This window comes from Saccoglossus kowalevskii, chromosome 14 (assembly GCF_978046115.1).
Source record: "Saccoglossus kowalevskii chromosome 14, keSacKowa6.1, whole genome shotgun sequence".
In the NCBI taxonomy this organism is placed as follows: Eukaryota; Metazoa; Hemichordata; class Enteropneusta; family Harrimaniidae; genus Saccoglossus; species Saccoglossus kowalevskii.
The window spans coordinates 32,331,508-32,353,903 of record NC_140654.1 but is presented as its reverse complement, the minus strand read 5'-3'; the positions used below and the strand labels follow the sequence as shown (position 1 = coordinate 32,353,903).

General features: G+C 35.2%; 1 protein-coding gene across 1 annotated transcript; it reads left to right on the top strand.

Moving 5' to 3' along the window:
• The first annotated feature begins 564 nt into the window (after positions 1 to 564).
• LOC100375921 (V-type proton ATPase subunit H-like) lies at positions 565 to 21,890 on the top strand. The gene is made up of 11 exons (XM_002736340.4): positions 565 to 794; positions 5,586 to 5,778; positions 6,828 to 6,941; positions 8,944 to 9,146; positions 9,944 to 10,051; positions 10,320 to 10,404; positions 11,215 to 11,393; positions 12,602 to 12,727; positions 16,243 to 16,344; positions 19,875 to 19,988; positions 20,645 to 21,890. The coding sequence occupies exons 1-11, from the start codon at positions 643 to 645 to the stop codon at positions 20,679 to 20,681; spliced, it is 1,413 nt and encodes a 470-aa protein (XP_002736386.1). The 5' UTR covers positions 565 to 642; the 3' UTR covers positions 20,682 to 21,890.
• The last annotated feature ends 506 nt before the right edge of the window (positions 21,891 to 22,396 follow it).

Sequence of the window (22,396 nt, the reverse complement as noted above, 5' to 3'; positions counted from 1 at the left end):
CACAATTGGCATAACATGGCAATTTATTTGCAAATACCATAGTCTATAATAAAAACAGGATCCGTCATAAAAAACATTAAAATAATGTATTTTTGTAATAATTCTAAACATCCAGTCAACAAGTACTTTTTAAGACATTGTAGGACACTATAGTTGTTCTCTCTATATTTGTCTATCATTGTCATAGTAAACAATCATAAAAAATGCCCTGAAACTGGCATAACATACCATGTTCACTTCATTTTGTAGATCAATTTTCTCCGAACTGAGTACAACGACTCCCACCATATTTTTATTTCACTATCTCCATTTTTGTACTATATATACTCACACATGAACAAATTAAGAGCATGAAATTATTTTCACTTTTGAGTGGCATTATATCTTAATCGCATATCCCAGCATATCTTGATAATCCTTTGATAAATACTAGTATATCAACAGAATTCTCAATAAAATGTGGCTGGTTCAGGAAAAAAAAAATGCATTTTGTGTTCCACTTACCCGCATCCCCTATTACAGAATGGTATGTCCCTGTATGTCACATGATTTTTAGTCGCCGCCATATTGAAAATAATTCATTTGGATTTACAGCTGTATTCGCTGGTTCTTTTTCAATATCCCACGAATTATTGATTGGCGATGTCGTACCAAAGGCTAGAACATGCTATCCAAGGTAGTATAGATACTGGAGAAGAAATTTCTGGCAGACATTTGCAAATTGCTACAAGTTTACTTGCAGCTCAAGCCAACGATGTGCGATCTCACAGGGTAAATTGGCAGTCGTATCTGCAGTAAGTAATAATCTAATATTTGATTACTGTTTTTATATATGCTGGCATTAATTACTAATCGAATAATTTGTTAATTCGATAGCAAGTTCCTTTTCATGCTAGTGTTCGTAGATAAACATTTCGTAGTCGTACCAGCAACTTGATAGCACGCTTGTCAAGAATAGATTTGTCCAGTCGCAATGTTGTATCGTTAGTAAATTAACGTTCATCTTTGAGACAATTTAGATTTTATTTCATGAGAATTTTTTGATAATTATTATTATTTTTTTATTTTGTTCTTCCAGGGCACTCAGCAGGTATCTTCAACATTTTCCCCAATTTATTAATTTCACATTTTCTTTAATAATGCCTGCATGTTGTGGTTCTTATATTGTACTATTGGTGGTAAGACCGGGATAACACAATTCTAATCACATTACAGGTTTCTTCTTTGGTGGAATTCTCTCTTTCTCCTTGCCAACTTTTGCTAACATTTTTCAATCTGGGTGTATTTCTATATGGTTATGTATAGAACGGTGATATGGGAATTTATTGACATGATGATATACTTTGAATCAATGTAATTCTAAAAATAGAACACCTGTTGTACAAGTGCTACTACCCCGGTACTCTGACTAGGGTGTAAAGTACAAATAAAATGTTTCAGCCTCCAAATATTAAATTGAAAGAACTCAAATGGTTTTACTCCATGTTTCAGCCTCCAAATATTAAATTGAAAGAACTCAAATGGTTGTACTCAAAGGAGATTTTTGATGCTTAAAGTGCCTGTGAAATGGCTGCTATTTTCACGCCTAAAATTATCCATTGATACATAAATATTATTAATTTTTATGTTTCTAAGCATTAATTATTTTTTTGAGTGAAAAAATGTGTTTTCAACTCAATCTACGGCAACTTTATTTTTGTGTATTTTAAAACGAGGCTCCTCATTAGCTTCTTATTTGCATACAGAAATTCCCCTTGTGACGTCAGAAGGGGAAGTCGCATGGCAGCTTGCATTGCTGATACGTGTAAATAAGGCAAATTTCTTGTGCAGTTTTCTCGTCTTTGACTAAATTTTCACTTATGTACTTGTTCGTCGAGGAGGAATGGACCATAATGAACACATAGTATCAATTTGTGTTGCATGGGGTTGAGTTAGATGCGAAATAAATATGTCCGTTCTGGTGTAGCTGGTCACCGTGATCGTCACCGGCACACGTTTGTACACTGTCGCTGGACAAAATAGGTTACTAGGCACGTCACTACACTGTTTTATTTCATCGATCGTCTGAGTAAAACTTTCAAAATTAAAATAAAAGAGAACATATTTTGACATTCTAAACGTTAGACTATAGTGATCACTATAAAATAATTAAAAAATGACAAATCACAGTTACTAAATAAATGACAACCGCGTGGAAATAAATTTTGTTGAAATAGGTGAACGCGTCGGGTCACGATGAGGGCAAGTGCGTTAAAAGCGGTGTTTAATTGGATAACAAAAATAATGGAGATCGACACACATACAGATAAATTCAGAGTTGATTCGAGTTAGCGTGATCCATGGAGTGATTGTCATAATTATAACATCATATTAAAACTTTATTTAGTGGAAACACATTGACCAAGCCCGGATTCTTATTTCATAAATTATTACGCAGATCAAGCTGCAAGCATGGAGGTAAAAAAGAAGAGAGGTGTGAATTCGACATTCAACACCAATCACCAAACAATTCAGAAACTTTTAGCCTTCGAAAATGAAAACAATTTGCAGTGTGTAAAGGCTGTGTAATTTCCTGTTTGTCCGACACTTCATTTTCGTGTCACTGTCAAAATTATTATTAATGGTCTCTATAAAACGATAATCAGGATCGCAAAAAAAGTCAACTCATTTAAAACACTTGTCATCTCTCTCTCTCTCTTCTGAAATCCGCCTCGGTGATCATGGTCCGGAATCTATTTCTTTTAAAAGTGTTGCGCCAGGTTTATGTTATCGGCGTTTCTCTTTAAATCTAGTTGTTTTTTTCATGGACGAGGAAAGTTTTTCAAAAAAAAGAAGCTGAGGTTAAGTGGCTTTCGTCCACTGATGTCGCACTTTCGGATCGATTAGAAACGTGTGAATACTTACACTATGACTATACGTTTCACTGCAACAAAAAAAAGGGAAAAAAATGCCGACCGAAAAATGTATATTGTTTAAAAGTATACTGAATGACCAGTGTTATTTCGGCTCAGGGGTATGACTTCCTCTCACATTTTGGCATTTGGCGGCGCACTTTCGGCGAGAGTCGGAAATCCGGAAACAGTCGACCGTTTCAGGATAGGTGGGCGTGGCTACAACACGAGAAATATCCCAAATTTACTTGGATACGAGTAATCATTTTCAGCAAAAAAATCAATAACTGCCCATTTCAGTGGGACACAGGTCTAAAATGGGAAACGTGAGGGTGGGCATTTCACAGGCACTTTAAATAGAAAAAAACTATATTTGCTGACAGAAACCTTTTGTCAAAGGGATGCTGTTAGATCTGTGCACATATTTCTGTTTTCTGGATACTAAAACTCATAATGTTGGACTTTGACATATAGTATTATCATGTCTTTTTTAGTGTAATTTTATTAGTTGGTCAATTCCTAGATGGTGAGACTGAATTAATAGTTATAGTAGTAAATAACAGTAGTTTGATTCATAACATGGTTTTATATGTATAATTAGCATAGGGGGCTTGAGAGGTCACGTACCATTCACTTTCACTGTCGGTGGCGGCTTTCAGCAAAATACAAAATAGTATGTGGCCGGGTTGCAATAATTATTAGAATAAAGTAGAAAAATGTGACTATACTAAATTTGAAGAATAAGTTTTTTTAGTCAATTTGTTCCAAAATAAACCATCACCACTTTGATGGAAAAATAACATTAGTGAGTCTAGAACTGTTGGACTGGCAAGTCTCAAATTGATAAAAAGATAAATACTGATGAATATGACATACATTTTTAGCAACCAATTTATATTTCCATCATCATAACTTACTATGCATTTTATCAAAAGTCTGGTCTGTTTATTATATTTCTTATTTTGGCTCAACAACATTCAAGCATCGCCAGAAATTTTTTAAAACATTGTTCAGATGGTTCGGCCTCAGTAGAGGCTATCAACCAAATTACAGGTACTTAATGTTGACAGTAGTGTCATCAATTCATCAGCTGGTACACACCTCTGTACAGCCACTCAGTATCTGTAAAATCTATACTTTTATTGCACCACATGTACAATGTAACTACGATATGTACACTTTAAGGGTCAGAAAACAAATTACCAGGACTTGCACACTCTATAAATCTAATTATTGTAACAATGTCAGACTAAATAATTTATATCGCTTATCATTCCTTATCAAATAAGTCTAATAATAAAACTAATGGTGATGGGTGGTTGCATGCTAAGGGCATATACATGTATAAGTAGAATGTATTGAATGTTTCACACTGGAATGATACATTTATTTTGGAACAATTTTGTGACATACTTGGTGTTCAGTGTAGCAGCATATAGAATGTGTTAAAGTATCTGCTCTGATTTGTGGTACACCATTCCCACTGCTAAAAAAAAACAATATTGGATAATGTTTTTTCAAGCCATCATATACCAGAATGTTGCTTAATTGTTCCAAAACATCAATAAAATTATCACTTGGTGTTCAGTTTCAACAAATGCTTCATGTTTATTACTGGTGAGTTTGTTTTGTTTTTGCTTGGCTGAAACTGCACTGACCTCACATTTTTGTCTGTTGCGTTAAAGGGCAGTGGTCATTGTGGCTGTGTGTAATTATGCAAATCAATAACACACTTGTCCCACATGTATTGCTATGCATAGTGTGGGACCCATACCACAAATGCTCATCGATGCCCAATCACAGCCCTTCAATTGCTTCAAAAAAACATTTATGTGAGCAAATATGCATTTAATGGATAAGGTTTATGAATATGCAGAACTTAAAGTGGAGGGGTCATCACCTGCACAAGTGGGAATTGAGTCCCAAGTGTTGATAACAATACACGTTAAAAACGCAAAGGCTCATGGGTAGAATTTTGTTTGTAAATAATGACCATCTGATGCATGTGCAGGTGACAACTACCCCGTAGCATATCATTAGTAATATGGTTGAATAGTTTATATCTATTGTCACAATGCACAGAGATTCTATTTTTAAAAGATGCAGGTACATTGTATGTAGAGTGAAGTTGGTAAACAATATATGGTTTGAAAACAGATTTTGTAATCCCATATGTGATTGTGATTGGATAATAACCAGAAATAAAATATTCATCATTGTAGTCACCATATCAGTCAAAAACGTGCACATTACATTGTTTTTCAACAGAATGTTTGAAAATATAAACAAAAACTTACAAATTTACCAAAGATTTTAGAATAAAATAAAACTGAAAAGCCACCCTTGTATATCAATTTGAAAAAAAGGTTAATAAGAAACATGCTTCTGAATTATTGTTATGCCAAAGTTTCTGATTTGGCCTCAGATTATGAATAATTTACATAACTGTCATTTATAAGATATTATGCAGGGAAATTAATTGGGGTAATTAGATACTGGTATTACAAAATAATATGCACAAATGAAAGGCTACATTTTCCTAGTGCTCAGTCTCTAGCCCTCAGTATCACTCTTACATGTAAAAAATATTCATTTTTGCAACATTTCTATGAAGAGATAGTGCATTGCATGTTACCATGGTGATAAAAGATATTAAATTTTCAATTTAAATTAATATTTTCTGCGTCTTGACAGAGGTCAGATGATTTCCAAGGAAGAGTTCACCTTTATCCGTGAATTTGACAATGCAACAAGCAGTGAACAAAGAGACCAGGTTTTGAAACGATATGGACCCCAAGCAGCAAAGATATTTCTGAGTTTAATGGGGCATATATCAAAAGACCAAACAGTGCAATACATTCTTACTTTGGTGGATGACATGTTACAGGTATTATGTGACCATCAGATCATTAAATAATTTACAGTAGCCTATGGGGTACAGTCTATTATCTCTTGTCCTAGGGTTACTATTTTCCAATATTAGCAATTTATAATATAGGAATAAAGCACCACTGCAGCCTGATATACCATAAAATATTTTATAATTCACAACAAATATGCACAATCATGTATTTAATTTTTGCAATAACTCTTGACTGCGGAAACTTCAGTGGTGGTTTATTCCTGTTATGTAATACCAACTTCATTTGAATTCTAATTCGGAGACATGGAAATAACTTTAAAGCAAAAAAACATGTTCATTGCATACAAAACATTTGTTGATTGAAATGGACGATAATAGCATACAGCTATTCCGGATACTCTGAATGATGTATCAAATTTACATCTGTATTTCTGGATTGCAAGCTTTATTTGTGTAGTTTATTTTTAGCTGCAATGTTTATAGTTTGATATGGTTACCAATTAGTGATGTACATGTATGTATTATCAACATTTCCAGGCAACTGTAATGCTGCTATGTTTGTTTGTTTGTATTCATTAACTATTAGACTACCCATTGTTACAATGCACTTCCAATTTTGCTATTATGGCTGCTACTGAGAATATTATTTAACTTTTGAATTTTATCTTGTTTGTCTCTATCTTTATTCAGATAGTAAATTGCCACAATGTATTTATATGCAAATTTTAAATCATATATTCATTTTATTGATTTTACACATTTTGTAATGTGTGTGTTATTTACAAATTTTCCAACCTGAAGTCTAAAGAAATATTATTCAAATATTCCGGGCATTTTTCATGTCAGTTACAAATCATCCTTGTTTTAAAGGTTATTTTGTCAAAATTTTAGAAAAAATAAGATATATCCGATGTTCATAGCAAAATTACAACACAGTTTTATTAACAATTTTAAAATTGTAAAAAAACATTGATGAAAATATTTTCCTTATTTCTCTCTCTGGGTCTTAACATTGATTTAATACACATAGTTGTTACTCCACTATACTAATGTCTTGTTATTTCATTCCTAAGGAGAATCATGAAAGAGTATCTATATTTTTTGACCATGGTAAAAAATGCAAAACAACGCCTTGGGCTCAGTTCCTGAATATGCTAAATAGGGAAGACAAATTTGTCATCAATCAGGTAATGTAACTGCCACTAGAGGGCATATATTTTTTTTATTGAAAAATCCACCTACGCTGACTTTCAACACAGGCAGTTGGACCACCCAAAACAAAAGAAACTATTGCAGAAGCTAATTTAAAATTTTATACATTTTTTTAGTCCCCGTTCCGACGCAGTCCGAAAACGGGGACTTATGTTTTGACCTCCGTGTGTCCGTGTGTCCGTGTGTGCGTCTGTGCGTGCGTCCGGACCTGTATCTTAGAAATGCCTGGACTAATCACAATCAAACTTCACACATACATCATATATGATATTATACATATGCACGTCAATTTGTTTCACGATCTGATTCAAGATGGCCGAATGGCGGTCATTTTTGTGCTAAAAAATCCTAAAAATCAACCAATTCTCGGCTGTTTACAGATGGGTTTTGTTCAAACTTGGTATATACATTAGACATTATGGGACCTTGATGCAAATAATTTTGTTTTTCAGATAAGATTCAAATGCCATTTTGTTTTAATGAATGGGCTTCTAGACCCATATCTCCGACTTGTTTTGACTGATATTATTTTCAAATTTTAAATATTCATTATACATCATGTCATAGATAAACAGATATATTGGTTTGACGTTCCTATTCCAAATGTTGGTAATTTTTGTGCTAAAAAATCATTAAATATCAAGCATTTATGGGTGGATTTCGTTCAAACTTGGTACATACATTAGACATTATGGGTTCCTGATGCTCGTCATTTTATTTTTCAGATTGGATTCAAAATGGCTGACTGACGGCCATTTTGTTTTAATGATTGGGCTTCTAGAGTCATATCTCTTAAATGCTTTGACTTGTTATATTTAAATTTTATATATTCATTATACATCGTTATATATATACATGTATTCAAAATGGCTGATTTTGAATGCTGTTCCAGAGCAATATCTCTCAATATGGTCAAGTACTTGTTTGACGATCAGATACAAATGTCAATCATTTTAATGTTAAAAAATCATATTCCTGACATGTTTATATTCCAGCTATATTACTATAAACATAACTATATATCTTAAATTTAATAACTAACTGGGACTGTGCCATGCATGGCTTGTTCTTGCTGGATTAAAAAGCATCTTTCTCCAAAAAAAAATCACATTAACGAACCTCATGCGCCAAATACAATTATTTTGTTTCATTTTATTAGTACCGAAAGTATATTCTAAAAGAAGTTTAAAATAAAATTGAACCCAACTGCATTGCTTAGTAGCAAATGATCACGGTAGCGCAATCCGATCATGCTGTGTTTCACAATTGTTGATTACTACCTAGTAATGATTATAATAACAAAAAAAAAAATTTGTTGAATTGTTATGAAATGCAAATAAATTTCATCATAAGCAAATGATTCCGATCGCATTTTTAACACTTGATGCTGTAGAAATGAATATTCGCCATGTTTTGACGTGGGACGGTGTTCTTTGACCTGACAGGTCAAATCGCTAATTAACCAATGAAAATGATGGATGATGCAAACGTGTTAAAGTACCATAGTACATTTAAATATGTTAATGTTATTGACCACAGAAGAGATTTGCCGATGGTGTTGTACGATCTTTTGGCTTGGATTTTGATGGGAAAGCAACATAATTTGTTTTTAAATAACAAAAAAAGTTGTTTTCAAAAGATAAACTGAGCATTTGAAGAATAATTTAACATCGTTTACAGCGATAACAGCTCATTGTCGAAATGAAGCTTATCCATTCACGCTAGTCGCAATGAACATCAATACTCTTCAATAGGCCTCAGGGCAAATTTACGGCAGAATCCGGTACATGTATATGGCATTGCAGTCTGTAAATGCTATTAGTTTGTTGAGTAAATGAGATTTCAATACAATTCTTTTTTGATGTTATTGAACATTTTGCTGTCAGAAGTGACTGAGTTCATGATGTGAGGGAGTATTTTGTTGTCAGATGTGACTAAATTCATTTTGTTCATAGTCATTTGGTTTTTCAAATCTAGGCTGGTAGAGTCATTGCTAAACTAGCGTGCTGGGGCCGAGAGACAATGTCTGGCAGTGATTTGACATACTACTACACATGGATAAAAAATCAGTTAACAGCCCCTGGTAATGAGTATCTACAAGCAGTGGCCGGATGTCTACAAATGTTACTGAGATACAATGCATATAGAGAGTCATTTATGGAAGCTGGTGGCCTAGGAACGTAAGTATTATTGTAAAGATTGCATTCATTCAAGTAATATTTGTGAACTAAAATTGTCATTTGCTCTCTTTTCTGAGGGGGGTGCATGGGTAAGCGATTTTCTGAGGGGGGTGTATGGGTAAGCAATTTTCTGAGGGGGGTGCATGGGTATGCGATTTTCTGAGGGGGGTGCATGGGTAAGCGATTTTCTGAGGAGGGTGCATGGGTAAGCGATTTTCTGAGGGGGTGCATGGGTAAGCATGAGTTGAGAACCCTGGGCGCTAACACAGTCCAGTATGGTACTATTGTAAAAATGGCATTCATGTAATGCCATTTGAGAGACAGCTGACTAAGTATAAACACAGTAACAGTGAACCTCTCTCAAACGCATTGAGTGTGGTGACCTTTGCAGTCCAAGGACTAAGCTACTCAACCAGGCTCAGTCAAACACAAGCACCTGCGGACCTTAACCAAGGTTTCCCCCAAAACGCATTTGTTAGTGAATGAATCTCGGCCAGTGGATTAGCCTTCCCATTGAGTCTGTGGCACACTCACCCAGGGATGTTCAGCCTAAGGTAGGATTTGAACTTTGGGCTACCAATCATGAATCCGACTCGACAACCACTATGCTACCAGTGACTAAGCTACTCACACTTTTTGACATGTGTGTATTTTTGTAATTAAAAATAAAGTTCACAATAACAAATGCCCAGACATTTGCTCCTGAGAAGAATCATGAGGAAACAAGGCTTGTCCAGAAATGATGAATACGCGTATGGATGGAATACTGACTACAATGACATGCTATTTTTTGTCAGGTTATTGACAGTTCTGGGCGGTCGTTGTGGATTTCAAATTCAGTATCAGTTAATATTCTGTATCTGGATGGTATCATACAACCCTTCCTTGGCAACACAGATGAATCGGTAAGTATTATGGGATATTCTGTTTTACAACGTCTGAGAAATACTATATCCTCCATGAATTTATTAGATGTGAATGATTCTGATATAAAGCTATTGGCTACTGCTGTCATGTGATGTATTACCATAAATTACTCATTGATTAACGTGTTCAAATTTCATGTAAACAATGTATTTTACACGCATTGTGTACATTACTGTGAGTCCCATATTGAACAGGATGTGGCACGACGACTGCCGCCATTTTAATATTCTTAATTTCAATTTCTAGATATAATGTAATTCCAGTGTTAGGTGATATATTGGGTGAATCTGCTAAAGAGAAGGTGACAAGAATCATTCTTGCTACATTTAGGGTATGTGTAAAATCTTGTGTTTTTTTTAAAATGTAACGATACATGTCTGTATAGCCATTTGAATAAATTCATTATCACTGGTGGCAGGAAAAAATTCCTGAAAATAATTTGAAATTGTGAAAGAAATATTTTAGACCATACATGTATTTGCTCTGTTAAATTTGTATTCTCTAATAAAAGCACAGCTACCAAACAGTTGTTTGCAATGGATGCTGGATCATTCAAATATGACTTTTTTTAATATGGACACATCTCTGTCATTTATGTAAAATGCATCTACTGTTATAATACAGCAAATACTGTATTTGAACCATTACATTAGAGGTATTTGCCCTCTATGATTTCTGGTTTACATGCATGCAATCATGTTTCAGAATGACATTATTTACATTGTGTGCGGCTGCTATTGTCACTGTGTTTGCCAACATATCAAAATCAAATAAATTTATTCCTTAACTACCGGTACTGTGGATGGCATCAACATTGGGATGTTTTAAAAATTTTGTAAATATCAATTTTTATAAATCAAAATGGCTGTTGACAAATCATCATGAGTTTTAATTTATATTTATGAATTACTTCAACATCATTGAATCAGTAAACACTTTTAATTAATTTTAAAAAGTTGGGCGTCATAGACACTGCGCTACATCACAATCACAGTTACATGTATTTTAATGACTGATGGGCATCTGTATTTACAAAGTTTTATAAATATGTATAAACTAAGGAACAGATTTCTGCCATTCACTGTATTTCACAACCAGAAGTATCCAGTAAATGAGAATAAACTGATTTTTTCTATCACAGAATCTGATTCAAAAGCCAGAAGATATCGATGTGACACGAGAAAATGCATTGTCCATGATCCAATGTAAAGCATTAAAACAGCTGCAAGTTTTGGAAGGACAAAAATTTGAAGACACTGATATTGGAGAAGATATTGATTATCTAATTGAAAAACTACATGATAGTGTTGATGGTCTTAGGTAAATACAGCTTATTATTGCCAGAATATGATTTTCTAATTGGTCAATAGCATGTTTAGAAGAAAGCCCCGCACTTGAATAAGGCCAAAAAAAAAAAAAATTATGTTGCCCTCAAGTCGGAAAATTAAAAAATTGGTCGGATTTTTTTTTTTTAACTCGTGAAAACTTAGTGTATCGTAAATAGCCGAGGTACTTGTATATGGGGAAAAAAAACATGACCCGATATTTCATATTTTTCGGTCAGTCGCTGATACTCAGTACAGGGTTAAGGGTAGGGTTAAATATTTCTGTCACCAGAAATCAACAAAAATAAGATTTTGTACTGCAGATATAATGTGGAATGAAGATCATTGCCACCCAAAGATATTTTAGGTTCAAGTGAGAAGCATGAAAAAAACATTATTTTTAAAGAATGATGCCAGAAAAATTATTGCCATCTGTCGTGGCTCACTAGTGAACCCGTAGTTTTCATCTATCCTCAAAATGAAATCACGCATACAACACTTACCAACATCTGTATATTTTTGAAATTATTTTGATTGAGACAACTTTACCTATATCAGTGAATGATGCTTCAAACACAAAAAGTATTTAATAATAACAATGCTAAATATGACTGTTAATTTGCTCTACTGTTCGATTTATCTCTAATTGCTGTTTGCTAGTTCCAGGGCTCATTTTTATTTTACCACAGTTGCACGTTTTAGTGCTGTAATCACATTTGTACATGGTTCTTGTTATTTCTGTATCACAAAATTATTTTTAAAATGAAATTTGTATAATATGATGAGAATAACCACTTCCCAGAGATGAGTACCAATATACCACTTGATTTTGATACCGCTTGTGTGAATATGAACCTGGTGAAAATCTTGTGGTATACTCACCTCTGGGGGTGATTATTTCCTAATTATCTTATAGAAAAACTACATGACAATGTTGACGGTCTTGGACAAGTACTGCATTGTTTGAATTTCAAATTTGATGTCACTGGCATGAATTGTTTGTGTCACATGTGTATTTTATTTTGTGTCATATTTGAGTGTGTTTGAACTTTGTATATACAAACAAACAATGCTATCTGTATTGCACATTATGTAGAGAAATAATTATGAAACCTTACAAAACAGTATTTTTTTTGTGGATGACTGATAGCTGGACAAGTCATTTTTTTCAAATTGCATAATTTACATTGCTTTCTGTTTTAGTTCCTTTGATGAATATTCATCTGAAGTGAAGTCTGGTAGACTAGAATGGAGCCCTGTCCATAAAAGTGAGAAATTCTGGAGAGAGAATGTGTCACGTTTGAATGAAAGAAACTATGAACTATTAAAGTAAGAATCATCTATAAAATAATTGTTTCAATATTTCAATCAACCTCCAATAGTAACAAGGTTTTAAATTCTGTGCATGTAGAATTGCATCTCTATTGAAATCATATCTCTATTAGAATTGCATCTCTATTGAAATCATATCTCTATTAGAATTGCATCTCTATTGAAATCATATCTCTATTAAAATTGCATCTCTATTGAAATCATATCTCTATTAGAATTGCATCTCTATTGAAATCATATCTCTATTAGAATTGCATCTCTATTGAAATCATATCTCTATTAGAATTGCATCTCTATTGAAATCATATCTCTATTAGAATTGCATCTCTATTGAAATCATATATTAGTAGCACATTTGTTATATACTGTATCATTAAAATCTCATACATTTTGTTCATTGTCACACCTCTGTTTAATATTTATGTAAATGTATATGCTACTAATGAAGCAAATATGGCATGTACCGGATTCTGTCGTAAATTCGTCCACCCGAAAAATTGCCCTTGACGATTTCACCGCTGGTGGGCCTTTATTTGGGGTTCAAAACTTCAAAAAATGGTAATCAACCATTTTCTGGGGACTTTTTCATTGAAAAATCCACCTATGCCAACTTTCAACGCCGGCAGTTGGACAACCCAAAATGAAGAAACTATTGCAGAAGCTAATCTACAATCTTATACATTTTTACTTGCTGGATTAAAAAGTAGACCGCCTAAAATTTCATTACAATGTCACCCAGCTTATCTTTCTCAACAAAAAATACAATTATATTTTTTTCATTTTATTAGTAGTGAAAGTATATTTTAAAAGAAGTTTCAAATAGAAACGAACACAACTTCATTGCTTAGTAGCAAATGATCACGGTAGCACAATGCGGTCATGCTTCATTTCCCAATTGTTGATTATTACCTAGTAATGATTATAATAACGTGCAATTGTTACGAAATGCAAATAAAATTCTTCTTATTTCATCGTAAGCGAATGATTCTGGTCGCATTTTCAATGCTCGATGCTGTAGAAATGAATATTCGTTATGTTTGAAACAGTGTTCTTTGACCGGACAGGTCAAATCGCTAATTAACCAATGAAAACGATGAATGATGCTAACATGTTCAAATTTCCATAGTACATTTAAATATGTTAATGTTATTGAACACAGAAGAGATTTGCCGATGTTGTTGTACGATCTTTTGGCTTGGATTTTGATGGGAAGGCAGCATGATTTGTTTTTAAATAACAAAAAATTAGTTGTTTTCAAAAGATAAACTGAGCATTTGAAGAATAATTTAACATTGTTTACAGCAATAACAGCTCATTGTCAAAACGAAGCTTACCCATTCATGCTAGTATCAATAAACATCAATACTCTTGTATAGCCGTCAGTGACTATGGCGAAACTTTTAGGCATCAGAAAAGATTAAAATAACACCATAAAAAACTGCCGAAATATTTTTTTAAAGACCCCAACTGCCGTTTAACAATCCAGGGTGAATTTACGACAGAATCCGGTACATGCAAGGATTATTCACTAAAATTACAGTACTTTGTGAGTCACATCAAATACCTTTTCAAGCAAACTGATTTGTTGTGGATTCTCATAGAGTTTACTGTCTTATTTAAAGTGTCTTAGTTTTGATTTGTTGTGGATTCTCATAGAGTTGACTGTCTTATTTAAAGTATCCTAGTTTTGATTTGTTGTTGATTCTCATAGAGTTTACTGTCTTATTTAAAGTATCTTAGTTTTGATTTGTTGTGGATTCTCATAGAGTTGACTGTCTTATTTAAAGTATCTTAGTTTTGATTTGTTGTGGATTCTCATAGAGTTGACTGTCTTATTTAAAGTATCTTAGTTTTGATTTGTTGTGGATTCTCATAGAGTTGACTGTCTTATTTAAAGTATCCTAGTTTTGATTTGTTGTGGATTCTCATAGAGTTGACTGTCTTATTTAAAGTATCCTAGTTTTGATTTGTTGTGGATTCTCATAGAGTTTACTGTCTTATTTAAAGTATCCTAGTTTTGATTTGTTGTGGATTCTCATAGAGTTTACTGTCTTATTTAAAGTATCCTAGTTCTGATTTGTTGTGGATTCTCATAGAGTTGACTGTCTTATTTAAAGTATCCTAGTTTTGATTTGTTGTTGATTCTCATAGAGTTTACTGTCTTATTTAAAGTATCCTAGTTTTGATTTGTTGTGGATTCTCATAGAGTTTACTGTCTTATTTAAAGTATCCTAGTTTTGATTTGTTGTGGATTCTCATAGAGTTTACTGTCTTATTTAAAGTATCCTAGTTTTGATTTGTTGTGGATTCTCATAGAGTTGACTGTCTTATTTAAAGTATCCTAGTTTTGATTTGTTGTGGATTCTCATAGAGTTTACTGTCTTATTTAAAGTGTCCTAGTTTTGATTTGTTGTGGATTCTCATAGAGTTGACTGTCTTATTTAAAGTATCCTAGTTTTGATTTGTTGTGGATTCTCATAGAGTTTACTGTCTTATTTAAAGTATCCTAGTTTTAATTTGTTGTGGATTCTCATAGAGTTGACTGTCTTATTTAAAGTATCCTAGTTTTGATTTGTTGTGGATTCTCATAGAGTTGACTGTCTTATTTAAAGTATCCTAGTTTTGATTTGTTGTGGATTCTCATAGAGTTTACTGTCTTATTTAAAGTATCCTAGTTTTGATTGACTTATAGTATTACACTTTCATTTTACTTCATATTGAATTTAATGTAAACCTGTTATGCAGATTCAGGGCCAATGGAACACCATAGCATGATTTAATGTAAACCTGTTATGCAGATTCAGGGCCAATGGAACACCATAGCATGATATCCTGTTGAATTCATATATGTAAACCTGTTATGCAGATTCAGGGCCAATGGAACACCATAGCATGATATCCTGTTGAATTCATATTGAGGGCTGTGGTTAATGGATATTTAGTCATGTTACGTAAAACTTAGCGACATAGTTTGTACGCTAATTGGAATTATATTTTTAATTCCGTTACATTACCGTCACTAGCAAATTTTTCGAAACAGCTAAGCTGCTGACTAGTTTGCTATGCTGGTGTTGTGATCATTATGCAATTGCAACAAGTTGGGTCAAACCAAACTTAACAGGAAACGTCAAACTAATAGTAATGAACTTTGCCACATGAATATAAATATGAGATGTCTTTCATTGTATTACATCCAATCATATATATAAAAATAGCAAATGAAACAAAATATATGTATTGATGCAGTCTCACATATCAGGACATGGTCACTAGTATGTTTAGTGCATTACATAATGCTGATTTAACTTGTTCTAATTATGTAATGATCTGAAGGAACACATAAAAAACCAGTCAGCTGCTGAGCTGGCAATTTGGCTGTTTGGTGTTCTGAACAATATGACAGGAACAACATACTAGTTTGGCCATAAAAAAGCTACTACAAAGTTGCATACACAATTTTGCAACAATTGGCTTTACCAGTATTCACAATAATATTGTATATTTCATTTCAGGATATTAATAAGATTATTAGAGTCATCAAAAGATCCATTAGTTTTAGCTGTAGCTGCCCATGACATTGGTGAATATGTCAGACATTATCCAAGGGGGAAACAGTGAGTATACATATGCAAATTCTATTGATTATAGTAGAGTAATATTTAGTGTGACTCTAATTAGTGATTTCTAAAATGTGTGCTTGCGAGTGGCTAGTGTTCAGTTTGCAACCCAGTCTGAGTGAGAGTGGCCAGTGTTTAGCTTGCAACCCAGTCTGAGTGCTAGTGGACAGTGTTTAGTTTGCAACCCTGTCTGAATGAGAGTGGCCAGTGTTTAGTTTGCAACCTAGTCTGAATGAGAGTGGCCAGTGTTTAGTTTGCAACCCAGTCTGAATGAGAGTGGCCAGTGTTTAGTTTGCAACCCAGCCTGAGTGAGAGTGGCCAGTGTTTAGTTTGCAACCCAGTCTGAATGAGAGTGGCCAGTGTTTAGTTTGCAACCCAGTCTGAATGAGAGTGGCCAGTGTTTAGTTTGCAACCCAGCCTGAGTGAGAGTGGCCAGTGTTTAGTTTGCAACCCAGTCTGAATGAGAGTGGCCAGTGTTTAGTTTGCAACCCAGCCTGAGTGAGAGTGGCCAGTGTTTAGTTTGCAACCCAGTCTGAATGAGAGTGGCCAGTGTTTAGTTTGCAACCCAGTCTGAATGAGAGTGGCCAGTGTTTAGTTTGCAACCCAGCCTGAGTGAGAGTGGCCAGTGTTTAGTTTGCAACCCAGTCTGAATGAGAGTGGCCAGTGTTTAGTTTCCAACCCAGTCTGAGTGCTAGTGGACAGTGTTTAGTTTGCAACCCAGTCTGAGTGCTAGTGGACAGTGTTTAGTTTGCAACCCAGTCTGAGTGCTAGTGGACAGTGTTTAGTTTGCAACCCGGTCTGAGTGCTAGTGGACAGTGTTTAGTTTGCAACCCAGTCTGAGTGCTAGTGGACAGTGTTTAGTTGGCAACCCAGCCTGAATGAGAGTGGCCAGTGTTTAGTTTGCAACCCAGTCTGAATGAGAGTGGCCAATGTTTAGTTTGCAACCCAGCCTGAATGAGAGTGGCCAGTGTTTAGCCTGCAACCCGGTCTGAGTGAGAGTGGCCAGTGTTTAGTTTGCAACCCAGTCTGAGTGCTAGTGGACAGTGTTTAGTTTGCAACCCAGTCTGAGTGCTAGTGGACAGTGTTTAGTTTGCAACCCAGTCTGAGTGCTAGTGGACAGTGTTTAGGTTGCAACCCAGTCTGAGTGCTAGTGGACAGTGTTTAGTTTGCAACCCAGTCTGAGTGCTAGTGGACAGTGTTTTGTTTGCAACCCAGTCTGAGTGCTAGTGGACAGTGTTTAGTTGGCAACCCAGCCTGAGTGCTAGTGGACAGTGTTTAGTTTCCAACCCAGTCTGAGTGCTAGTGGACAGTGTTTAGTTTGCAACCCAGTCTGAGTGCTAGTGGACAGTGTTTAGTTTGCAACCCAGTCTGAGTGCTAGTGGACAGTGTTTAGTTTGCAACCCAGTCTGAGTGCTAGTGGACAGTGTTTAGTTTGCAACCCAGTCTGAGTGCTAGTGGACAGTGTTTAGTTTGCAACCCAGTCTGAGTGCTAGTGGACAGTGTTTAGTTTGCAACCCAGTCTGAGTGCTAGTGGACAGTGTTTAGTTTGCAACCCAGTCTGAGTGCTAGTGGACAGTGTTTAGTTTGCAACCCAGTCTGAGTGCTAGTGGACAGTGTTTAGTTTGCAACCTAGTCTGAGTGCTAGTGGACAGTGTTTAGTTGGCAACCCAGCCTGAGTGAGAGTGGCCAGTGTTTAGTTTGCAACCCAGTCTGAGTGAGAGTGGCCAGTGTTTAGTTTGCAACCCAGGCTGAGCAAGAATGGCCAGTGTGTTTAGCTTGCAACCCAGTCTGAATGCGAGTGGACAGTGTTTAGTTTGCAACCCAGTCTGAGTGAGAGTGGCCAGTGTTTAGTTTGCAACCCAGTCTGAATGAGAGTGGCCAGTGTTTAGTTTGCAACCCAGTCTGAGTGCTAGTGGACAGTGTTTAGTTTCAACCCAGTCTGAGTGCTAGTGGACAGTGTTTAGTTTGCAACCCAGTCTGAGTGAGAGTGGCCAGTGTTTAGTTTGCAACCCAGTCTGAATGAGAGTGGCCAGTGTTTAGTTTGCAACCCAGTCTGAGTGAGAGTGGCCAGTGTTTAGTTTGCAACCCAGTCTGAGTGCTAGTGGACAGTGTTTAGTTTCAACCCAGTCTGAGTGCTAGTGGACAGTGTTTAGTTTGCAACCCAGTCTGAGTGAGAGTGGCCAGTGTTTAGTTTTGCAACCCAGTCTGAATGAGAGTGGCCAGTGTTTAGTTTGCAACCCAGCCTGAGTGAGAGTGGCCAGTGTTTAGTTTGCAACCCAGTCTGAATGAGAGTGGCCAGTGTTTAGTTTGCAACCCAGTCTGAATGAGAGTGGCCAGTGTTTAGTTTGCAACCCAGCCTGAGTGAGAGTGGCCAGTGTTTAGTTTGCAACCCAGTCTGAATGAGAGTGGCCAGTGTTTAGTTTGACACCCAGTCTGAATGAGAGTGGCCAGTGTTTAGTTTGCAACCCAGTCTGAGTGAGAGTGGCCAGTGTTTAGTTTGCAACCCAGTCTGAGTGCTAGTGGACAGTGTTTAGTTTGCAACCCAGTCTGAGTGCTAGTGGACAGTGTTTAGTTTGCAACCCAGGCTGAGTGCTGGTGGACAGTGTTTAGTTTGCAACCCAGTCTGAGTGCTAGTGGACAGTGTTTAGCTTGCAATCCAGTCTGAATGCTAGTGGACAGTGTTTAGTTTGCAACCCAGTCTGAGTGAGAGTGGCCAGTGTTTAGTTTGCAACCCAGTCTGAATGAGAGTGGCCAGTGTTTAGTTTGCAACCCAGTCTGAGTGCTAGTGGACAGTGTTTAGTTTCAACCCAGTCTGAGTGCTAGTGAACAGTGTTTAGTTTGCAACCCAGTCTGAGTGAGAGTGGCCAGTGTTTAGTTTGCAACCCAGTCTGAATGAGAGTGGCCAGTGTTTAGTTTGCAACCCAGTCTGAATGAGACTGGCCAGTGTTTAGTTTGCAACCCAGTCCGAGTGAGAGTGACCAGTGTGTTTAGCTTACAACCCAGTCTGAGTGCTAGTGGACAGTGTTTAGTTTGCAACCAAGTCTGAATGAGAGTGGCCAGTGTTTAGTTTGCAACCAAGTCTGAGTAAGAGTGGCCAGTGTTTAGTTTGCAACCCAGTCTTAGTGAGGGTGGCCAGTATTTAGTCTGAAACCCAGTCCGAGTGAGAGAGGTTAGTGTTTAGCTTCAATCCCAGTCTGAGTGCTAGTGGACAGTGTTTAGTTGGCAACCCAGTCTGAGTAAGAGTGGCCAGTGTGTTTAGTTTGCAACCCAGTCTGAGTGAGAGTTGCCTGTTTTTAGCTTGCAATGTAGATAGTGGTTGTAGTCACATTTAATATTTGGCAATGTACATCAACTCAGACCAAATTGCAGCTTTAATGTAATTTACAATTAATACAATTACCTGATATATCAAATACAAATTTTAAATATGCGATTTTAAAATAAATAAATAATTGATATCAATAATTATACATACATGTATGGTATATCTTTTCTTTCAAATATTATTGTTATGTTTTTGTATTCAGTAATATTGAGCAGCTAGGAGGTAAAGAATTAGTAATGACATACATGACCCATGATGACCCCAATGTTCGTTATGAAGCATTATTAGCTGTACAGAAACTTATGGTACATAATTGGTAAGTCAAAGCATCCCAACCAGACATTGTCGTTAACTGTCAGTTGATTGGTCAGTTTGTACATTGACTATCATTGCTGCATTCTCTGAATGAATTGTCAGGAGAATCAATATATTTGAGCATTTGTGTTTTGTTTTTTTGTATAACAACTACCATTACTGGGTAGTAATTAGTAATTTTGCTTTTACTGAATTGGTTTGGTAACTACAATTTATTTATATTTCTGGTATTCAGTGTTGTTTAATAGATTAGGAGAGAGAGAGATTTGCAGCCATTATTCAATGCATTATCCATAAATTACTGACAACTATTATTTTCATGAAAGCCAATTTTTATTCAATTTCACCAGGCTTAGAAGATCACAAAGTTTTGTAGCAGTGACAATGTCACTGGTTTCACATATGGCCAGCTTCTGTACACCCACTTTAATTTTGTGAAAATCACATTTTTACAAAATCGAAAATTCAAATGAGTCAGTGAATATTGTGGAAATTTGTAGCAGAGAAAATTACTTTTGGGTTGTGTGTCACAAACTGTCTAAAACATTTGTGAAATGTTATTCTCTTGAATGCCATAATATTTTTAGCAGTGAAAAGTAAATATTAATATGTGTTGATATGAACATAATATATAGCTATTTTTATTTTATTTTGTAGGGAATATTTAGGAAAACAACTTGAGGCACAGTCCTAGTATTACAGCCAATCCTGTCAAGTGCTACTCTGTTTAGTGAGAAGAAAAATTCAAACGTCATTTTGAATTTTTTGAATTTTCCAATGTGAGTGTGATCTGTGATACTGTCTCTTGTTGACAGTCTTATACTTCAAGTTTAAATAAGAATTCTGATCACACCTTGTAAATAGTTTAATTTTTGAGCAATTTAAGTTAATTCCGCATATACATGTATGTATGTATACAACTACATCTAAATGAAAAAACATGTTATCCAAAATTTTTTTGACTTTTGAAACGGCTGTTATAACTGCACATGTCCTTGCATGATGTTTTTACCCATACATGCCATTATGATGTTTGTTCAAATACAATATGGTGGAAAACGATGTCCAAGACTCGTATCATTTTCTCACAGCAGAAATATTTTCAACATTTTTTTGTGTGCATTGTTCAGTGAAATCTCCATTGCCAACAAATTTTGAATACAATTTGGAGAAATAGAGATTCTGGTGTATTTTGTGAAAAGTCACTTGATTTGAAATGAATTGTTATTCAGATGTTACCGGCCAAGAAGCAGCTAACATTCTTCTTAGGTTGGACTTGCCATGTGCAGTTATAACCATAGTTGATGAGAGTTCCATTCCTTGTGTATGCTAAGCCAGCTCTCCAGTTTAATTTGATGTCACAGTTTCTGAATAAGGTACAATACCATTAACTATGTACTATTGTTTGTGAACAGTTCTGCTGTGGTAAAATTCTTATTATAATTTACGTTCATATCTGAATGTTACCTATACCTCAATCTAATTTTGTATTGTTGACATGAAGGGTTATACATACATGTGATGAGAATTGTTATAGTAAACTTTTCTTTTCTTTTATTTGCCAGTCCAAAAATTAGATTTTATGTATTTTTACTTGGTAGGTAGCAAGTTGTGATATATAAATTCTGTATTCGCTTTCTTAGTAGCGCATACACTTAAATAAATGACAGTTAAGTTAAGTTTATTGTTAAAAAAATAAGTCGTAGGATAATAATATTATGATGTGTGCTTTTATTAGAGGTGCACTTCTGATAGAGCAAACACATTATGTTGTTTACAGAGACATTTCTGTAATCTGTTGTACCCTGGATATGTGTTGTAAGTTACTATTAAGAAATATTATACTTGTGAAATATCATTTTCTGTAACATGAATGTAAATAAATCATAAAACATGAATGTAATAGTATACGCGCAAGTAATTCCTTATAATAACATTCAGTAGAGTCTGGGCAGTTGTCACCTGCGCATGCATCAGATAGCCATAGCATGTCATTGTTTACAAACAAGCATCTACCCATGAGCCTTTGGTTTTTTAGCGTGTGTTGTTATAGTGGCTTGGGACTCAATTGCTGCACATACGCAGGTGACAACCCTCTCGCTTTAAATCTTCTGGCCCAGTTGTTACCTAATAATACATAACTTTGTGTATTCAAAATGCAAGTTACCAGCCCAGCCCAGCCCAGGTCATGAGAGTTAAAAAAAAACAGCAGAGTGACTGTCTTGCTGAATCACAATTTTCATAATAGTTTACTTTATTTGCACAATCTCCAAACTTAATGTGATCTACCGGGTATATAAAAATTTGTCTGGAAAGTTATTTTTCAAAGTAATACTTTATTAACAGGCCTAGATTTTGAGATTGTTCAACAGAAATCAAATAGTTGTTCTGTTACTTATGTCACAAACA